Source organism: Parasteatoda tepidariorum, chromosome 4 (genome assembly GCF_043381705.1).
Source record: "Parasteatoda tepidariorum isolate YZ-2023 chromosome 4, CAS_Ptep_4.0, whole genome shotgun sequence".
Classification (NCBI taxonomy): Eukaryota; Metazoa; Arthropoda; class Arachnida; order Araneae; family Theridiidae; genus Parasteatoda; species Parasteatoda tepidariorum.
Window position 1 is genome coordinate 23350695 of NC_092207.1, and position 8941 is coordinate 23359635.

At 27.1% G+C, this 8941-nt stretch overlaps 1 protein-coding gene across 1 annotated transcript in view; it reads left to right on the forward strand.

Moving 5' to 3' along the window:
* The window catches only part of LOC107439520 (histone deacetylase 1), a 28108-nt gene that overhangs the window by 3180 nt on the left and 15987 nt on the right, over positions 1-8941 (forward strand). Inside the window, exons 2-6 of the mRNA XM_016052152.3 lie at positions 447-559; positions 2815-2932; positions 3280-3354; positions 5030-5168; positions 6596-6737. Of these exons, the coding sequence (XP_015907638.1) occupies positions 447-559; positions 2815-2932; positions 3280-3354; positions 5030-5168; positions 6596-6737 (587 nt within the window). The remainder of the gene's footprint in view (positions 1-446; positions 560-2814; positions 2933-3279; positions 3355-5029; positions 5169-6595; positions 6738-8941) is intronic.

The following is an 8941-nucleotide window of genomic DNA, read 5'->3' on the forward strand; positions in this document are numbered from 1 at the left end:
GTAGAGTTCAGCATCATATACTGCCTCCAAAGTGAAACCTAATTTTGATAGTCATGATTATTAACTCTTTAATTTTACAATACGAAAAGAAAAGAAAAATTTTTGGTATTTATTTTTTAAATATGAAGAAGATAGATTTATTTAAGAGCATTTTTATTTCTGAAACAATATTTACATATGTTTTTTAATAACCTATACAAATTTTAAAACTATGTTAACTTTAACCCAGAGTGGGGTTAAGTGGATACAATCAAAACATGTTTGTTTGAATGTATTACTCTAAGAAAACAATCAAACAATAGATAAGTTATAATTCACATTTAATCTACATGAATCCAATGTATATAAAATGCATCATAATTTTTGGAAAAGAAAATTTAATAGTTTGGTTTTAGACCTAACCATATTTCTTTTTTTTCTTTTTAAATGTGTTTTTAATATTTTAGGAGATATTGGTAATTATTACTATGGCCAAGGACATCCTATGAAACCTCATAGAATACGTATGACTCATAACCTAATTCTTAATTATGGACTGTACAGGAAGATGGAGATATATGTGAGTTATATTTCTTTTAATATTATTTGCATTGTCTACTCTTAGCAAAAATAATAAAAATGGAAATAGAAAAACAACAAATTCTTGTTATTTGTCTTGTAATCATTACAAACATTTTTAAAAAGCATTTAGTGCCATGGTGGCTCAGTGAATAGAATGTTCATCTCCCAATGAAGTGACCAGGGTTCGAATCCCAGCGATGGTTGGTCTTTACGAATTTTGCACCTGTCTCGCACTGACCACTATAGTGACACAAAATATCTTCAGTGGTAGACAAATCATGGGTTAGAGTCCCCTTGCTGTCAGGCTAACAGTAGGAAGATTTTGTGGTTTTCCTCTCCATGTAACCCAAATGCGGGTTAGTTTTGTCAAAAAATCCTCCAATAAGGCCAAAATGTCTCCCAATACTTACTTGAACCAGGAGTTCCCTTGTCTTCTGGATTGGGTTTAAAACTACAAGGCTACGAAGTTTAACATTGGCAGTTGTGAACTCAAAATTGGGTCGGCTCTTCAACTGCTGTTATAAAATTAAATCAAAGGCATTTTTCATCAATATTGTTATAGAAATTAAAAGTTGCAAGTTTTCATTTGTAGAAAGAGTCATAAAACATGCGTTGGGTGTATCATCTTCCTTCACTATAAAGAAAATTGAATATTTCTAATGCAGGGGTGATTGTGCTCCGGAAAAAAAATCCGGATTTCTCGCTGACCGCAATCCGAAAGTTTCTAGAAATCCTAAGTCCAGAAGTTTCAAGAAATCATCAAACACGTTTATTTATAAAAATTCTTGTATATTTTATTTGAAAATATTAGAACTAGAATTTATGCTTGGTATCTCTTTCATTTGTAAATATTTTTTCTGGTAGAATAATAAATGTGATTAGAGATGAAAGTAAACTTACACATAATTATTCATTTAAATTATGCTGCATATAATTCATTTAGAATATCATGTTTTGAAAATTTCAATGATTTAAATTTATAAAGATATTAATTTTTTGAGTGATTTTACTGAAGAAATTTTCAGGATTTTTGAGTTGGGCCCACATTAACCCTGCTAATGTGTCAAGCTGAAACTTTTTTATGCATTTAGTTTATATGACTTTCTATTTGACCTTCTGAACAGGTTTCCTTGAATAAAGGAAAGGATTTTTTAGTTTTATATTTTTCTTATTTAAGTAAGTTAAGTCATTATTGAAAATTAATCAGAACCTAGCTATGTCATTGGTATGGGGGAAAAGGAAAAAAAATATATAGTAGTTGTCCATAAAAAAAAATTTAAAATAATTAAAAAACTAACAGCACCAGATATATACGTAAAGTTGAAAAAGAAAAATTGAAAAAAAAAACTCTTAATTCATAAATCAAAACTTAGATACTAAAAATAATATTTTCCGGAAAAGAAGTGTCCATAAAGCGCTAAAAAAATATGGTCTACAAATGCTTTTGAATATTTAGTTTTTAGAACTTATCAATTATATGTAAAAACTATTTCTAATAATGCATAGTAAAAAAATACGATTTTAGATTATTCTTTATTAATCTATTCAAATTTGTAAAATGAGAAAGAAAAAAATAACTTTCTAAAACTAATTTTTGAAATAATACTTTGTCGAATATTTGTCCAAACATTCGGCTTACCGAATATTCCGCAAAAGGGCCGAATAGTGATCAAATATTTGTTACTTCCCTTCTTGTAACTTATCATTGCTTAAACTTTTACTATATTATCATTATGATATTAAAGAAAATTAACTTAAGTTCGCCAAAATTTTTTTTTCTAAAACACAAATTTAAAAGCTTATCAATTTTTATGAGATTCAAGTGAAATGATCTTATTTTCATTCAAAAATCAGTAAAGGTGGAACATCTGTTTTTTTTTTTTTTTTTAATTCAAATTTTCATAAAGTGCTATTAAATATCTTAAAGAAAATATAAAATCTATATGTCTGAAATAAATGTTTGTTAAATTTTAATTGTAATAAAATAAAATTTTGTTTATTTTTAAAATCTTTTACTTTTGTCAGGATATGAAGTAATATATTTGTTATATTAGATATAATAATGATCGTAATTTTTAATAATGAATTTTAATTTATACACATATTTTAAACAGGAGTCAACTCCACTATATAATTATATCATTCATGCTATTTATTATTAACTTTCTAGAATTTTTTCATAGAGTTAAGTTATCTGTAGTAGCAAAGATGTTAAAACTGATGTTTCTAATCTTTTATAAATGTATTTTTCAGAGACCTCACAAGGCAACACAAGAAGAAATGACTAAATACCATAGTGATGATTATGTCCGTTTCTTGCGTAGTATCAGGCCGGACAATATGGGTGAATATAACAAACAAATGCAAAGATGTAAGTTAAATATTAATTTTTAAGTAATTTTTATTATGTGTCTCAAGCATTTGTAAAATAATAAGCTAGTTTTAGTTGCTTTTCAAATAAGTTTTGAGCAATTCATTTGTAATCACATTCACTTATTCTTGACGAAGCATTAGAAGATTTTCAAATAATTTTTTTTTTCTTTCTCTTTGTTTCTTCAGAGTGACTATGACACTGCATTGGCTAGGGCAGAGTGCCATATGCTCTCTTTTTAAGAAGTTTTTAATATTTGGAATCTCTCCTTTATAATGCAAAAGCTATTTCAATTCTTGTGATAACTACTTGAGAATTTTTAGTAACATTTTTTAAATCTTTTACAGTCAATGTCGGAGAAGATTGTCCAGTGTTTGATGGACTTTATGAATTTTGCCAACTTTCTACAGGTGGATCTGTTGGTAAGTCTGCCAATATGGCATTTCCCCCCTTATAATAATTAAACTGTTTCACGTCAGAAAGCAGACTTCGTTTTCAACTTTTGTCAAGAAGAAATGAGCTAAATCAATTGTCAACTAAATGCAGTACCAGACAGAAGAAAAGGTGAGATAGTGCTGAAAAAGTGATTCACTACATCATATGAATTGGTTGCGTGAATTCGTTGCATATTGACCATGTGGAATATTGGTTGCTAAAATGTGTTACTTGATATTCAGTTTACGCGCCATTATAATATTGTGCCATTAAAAACATCAGGATTTTTAAAAAAATATCTCTATGAATAACTAATGGAAATATGATCGAAAAACAGTAACATCTTAATCAGGGTGTGTTGTACAGTAGGGAACCGATTATCCGGAACGATCGGGACCATCGCTATTCCGGATAACTGATTTTTCTGGTTTTCTGAATCGCTACAAAAAGCTGTTTTTTTATTGTTAAACCGAATTTTAAAAAAATTTGGAAATAATCTTAAAAAGAAGAAAAAACGATGAAGTAATACACTAATGATTATTTCCAAAAGGATGGTAAGGTAAACATCTTTCAAAAAAAGAAAGAAAAATCTTATGAGGAAAAAAAAAAATTTATTTTTTAAATGGCGGTAAAATTTATCGAATTTCGTTCCGGTTTTTTGGTTTCCAGTTTTCTGATTTCCGGATAACGGGTTCTGTACTGTATTTTTAAAAATTGCTTAATGGTGCTTATTTTTGATTTACGTTTTTTAAAAGCCCTTAAAGATGCTTTTTTTTATTTGGTGTTTGTAAAAAGTGCTTAATTTTTTATCTTTTAGGAAGAGATTTTTTCTTTGCCGCATCGATTGTTGTTCTAAATTATAAAAAATTCATGCTTTTTATAATTTTCTCTGCAATATTTATCAGAAACTAGTTATTTTATCGTGATTATGTAAAGTTTTTGAAAGCGTTTTTGAATTTTATTGAATTTATATTTATAAATTAAGAACTTAAAAAGGATAGAAAAAAATAATTTTTGTTACTGCACAGATCCTAGTTATGGTTTTTTTATTTTTTGGAAAGTGATTAAAAATATTTTTTTTGAGTGCTTAAAATACTTAAAAGGTGCCTATTTTTTGATGAAAAATCTGGCTACACACCCTGTTAATACAATCTGGTTTTTTAAAAAAATTTTAAAAGTCTTATCTAGGTACCACTTTTGAGTACTAGTAATGGTTAAGACTAAAAAAACCACCTAGATTTGTGTTTCAGATTTTTTTTGTTTTTTTGTTTGTTTTTTTCTTTCAAATTTCTGTAAGTTTAAGCTGCCTAAAATCTGTCTTATATCCTCCCAAGCTGTTTAAATTTTAGAGGTTATAATGAATGTTTTTTTACCTTTTGATTTTCATTTAAACTAAAAGATCAGTTATCTTGTCCTTTATAACTTGAACATTTTAATAATCAAAATATTTCTTAGTACAAAAATACTAAATATCTCTTTTTTTTATTTATTCTAAGACTAAATTGCTTTAACTTCTCTAAATATCGAAATTGCACAAATTTCTTGTTTTCATTACTTACATATTTTCTTGTTTTCATTACTTCATATTTTAATGTAAGTTTTAAAATTTTGAAAATTGTTTGCCATGTCAGTCATTCAAACAGATTTTCTTGCATTTTGTAGCTGGTGCTGTTAAATTAAATAAGCAAGCAGCAGAAATTGCAGTTAATTGGGCTGGAGGACTCCATCATGCTAAAAAGTCTGAAGCTTCAGGTTTTTGTTACGTAAATGACATCGTGCTTGCAATTTTGGAACTTCTCAAGTAAGATTTTATTGTGTATTATAACTTGACTTATTGGACCTATACATCATAACTGCAATTGTTGCAATTTTTATCTCGTTTAATTAATTGTAAGAAATATTATAATTTCAAAATATCATTAATCCAAGTCTATACTTAAACTGTTAACTCTTTTATCCTCAGTAAAATATAAAAGTCTTTATTTTTAAAAATTTATGTCTAAACTATTTTCTTAATCTTAGCTATAAATTTATCTTAGAAGTAGAACTGGGTAATGCATTGAAAAATATGTGTTATGCAATCATTGGTAATCTGATCTGATAGGTGTGTTTTTTGAAGTACTGGAAATTACAATCTACCCACAATGTGTACGATGTTTCCCGATGCGTCATAGACATCGTCTGCACACACATTGAAGAGCATTGTTATCAATAGTTCATTGATCCTCCCAATCAGACATTAATGATCGCAGGCTCAGGCAAAAAGAATTTCCTCCAATCATTAGTGAACGATGATTTCCATGGCGATTATCTTTATCTTTTCCAATGTAATTATTTATTATTGAGAATCAAAGTGTTGTTGAATCCCTCATTTTTCGAAATGTGCTTTCTTTTAATTGTGAAAATCCCTTCATGTTAATTTTTTTTAAAATCAATCCAGCCAATTATCATTTTTTAACCAGTCTGTTGCTGCCATCCATGTCTTTAATTATAGAGAAATAATCATTGTTAAAAATCATTAAAACTGCAATGTATATTTTAAAAAATGCATAAGTTTTTAATATATTTTTAATCAATGATTTGTTTTACTTTTTAATGCATTCTTTTCTTAATAAATATTGATAGTAATGTACTAAATTTACTGTGAGGGGAGTGACTTGTAAGATACATGTGCCTTTAGGTGTCAGCTGTTCTTTAGCTTTAAATCTTTTCTGCAATCCATCAGCTAAGTTTTTTATTCTACTGTTTATAAAGATTTTTATAAATGCATTTTAATATTGATTTAACTGCTAATATAAAGACATAGTCTACAATGCGCTATTTTTCGTCACACAAGCCCTATCTGTGCAGATTATTTTACTTTTTTTTTAAATTTTCAATATATTATGTTACTGATGTGATTTATTAATTTTTTTAAAGATAAATACAATTTATTTTTAGTGAGTAGACAAATCTAAAGTATTTTTGACATTTTTTGTTGTTAGGTAACTGAAGATTGAGTTATTTCAAGAATGTTATTGTCGTAATTAATCAATTAATATCAATCAAAAAGTGCACAAATTCAAAATTTCACAATACCAAATGTAAAACATTAATGTAATAAGTCATTGCAATATTATTGTGACAATACATCACCTAGTCCTATTGATTGATTTTGCTTATAAACTAAGTAAAAAAGTAATTTTTTTGCACCAAGCTTTTTTTTAATAGTGCTTTATATATATTTAGATATCACCAGAGAGTCCTTTACATTGATATTGACATTCATCATGGAGATGGTGTTGAAGAGGCTTTCTATACAACAGATAGAGTCATGACCTGTTCATTTCATAAGTATGGAGAATATTTTCCTGGAACTGGAGATTTAAGAGTAAGTTTGTTAAGATGCATAGTATATATTTAGACAATTACTCAATAAGATCAACCAAATGACAAAGGAAATTTTAAAATATTTTTTTTAACAAACAAGGTGTTGTTATTTTAAAGGTAAAAAGTTAAAGATTTAGAAATATTATCTCTAAATCTTTTAACTTTACAGCAGCAATATTACTATGAAATTTTGGGAATTATGGGCTACATTATATAAAATTCTTAATCATATTTAGGTAACTGTCAAAGAAAATTTTTTTTTAAATTTAATTTAATTTAAGCAAATAATTATTGCATTGCACTGTATAAAGACAGGTCATGTTGTAAAAGCATTACTACACATTGTGATTTTTACAAGAATTTTGATGGATGCACTACAGATATTTTACACCTGACTACAAATTGTACAATTATTTGTAATGAGCAAATAAAATTGTGAGTTATAAAAAATTAAATTTTCTTTTTAAACCAAAATTTTCTTGCTTATTGGTATAATCTATTTAAATTTTGTAGATTTTGAATAGGGTCAGTAGGTACATAGGATAAAGTGAGTAGTTGAAATGTAAAAAAATATCTATTTTCTCCTTTTATGTTGAGATATTTATTTAATATTTTTAGCAACATTTACTGGGATTGTGACTAGAACTTTTATTTCGGTTCTATAAACTGATGAAACAAATTTACTAACTTCATGATTCAACCTATAAAGTATGTTAGTTCAAGCTGTTGATGAACTTTCTTCTAATATCACTAAAAATTGACAAAAGCTATTAATTTTAGTTCAAACTGGTAGAGGGACCTAAAGATCAGATCTGCAGAGAAATTTTAAGAATAAATTTCAAAATTCTATAAATTATGAATTGGTAAAATGAGTATATGGTTAGGCTTAGCCACAAGTTGTATAATATGCATATTTTCTTTTACTTCTGGGTAAGCTTTAATAAATATTTAAAGCTGTATATTTTGATATGAAATAACTAAAAATTAATTTACCTGTTTAATTAGAGCCCTGCATAGTAAATTTTATTTTTTATTCTATACAATTAAAAGAATTACCAAAATAGATACAACTTAATGGGCATATTTAAAGGTATATAGGAGTTTTCACGCAAGTTTCTACCTTCATGTGGCAGTTTTTTCATGGAAAACAAAAAAATTTCCTTAAAGTAACTTAACTCAAGAAAAATACATATCTGCTATAAATAGTAAAAACACTATAGGTTTTAAGTTTTACACTCTCATTTATATTTCAAATAAACCAAAAACTATTATACTTTTCTTGCTTTTTGATGAAATTGTGTTGTGTTCAGCAAAACATTCTGCACATGAACTAAATATCCATAGTATATGTATGGTAAGTTTGATGGCTATGAACATTAACTCTAATTTAATAATACGAAGTAGGAAAAAAAAAATTTAACATTTTTTTTTTTTAAATATAATCATACATTAATCTAAGACCATTTTTATTTCTAAAACAATATTTGTATATGTTTTTTAGTAAAATGTATGCTAATTTTAGAACTGTGCCCACTTTACCAAGGTAAAATGGGTATATCAAAACATGTTCTTTTTAATGTGTTACCGTAAATCCAATGTTTATAAAATGCACAAAAAATTTCAGTAAAATTAATTTAATGTTTCGGTTTTAGAGCTAAAATAAACTTGATTTTATACCCACTTTATCGACCTGATCTTATAATAAAATAGATTATTAATTTTTTTTAGGTTTGAAACCAAAATATCTTTCATATTTAAATTAATTTTCACCAATTTTCCTCATTATTACTTATAAATCTAATATATATAATTCTCTTACGTGGCTCCCAAATTTTGCCTGTATTTTTTTTCCGCCGGTGGCAATGTTTGCTTTGTTTTGCTTACGTTACTATTTCTCTTACGCGCGACGAAAAAAAACGCATTTCAACTCCCCGAATGACAACGCTAGAAGATCTACCAATGATTGCCGCTAAAAATTTCACATGCCAAATCTAGCTGAGATGGCTCAACATATAGCGCTTTTAAAAACGGAAACTGAAATAACCAGAGAGCATCAGCTGCGGCAATCTCATACTATTAAGCTAGGCAGAAGTGAGTAGTCTTTGTCGATAGATTTCTAGTTCAGTATTTTGTCGAAAGCGCTTTTTTTTCACGAATTTATATATTAGGAATTTATTTGACGATTTTTGATTTATATCACGAATT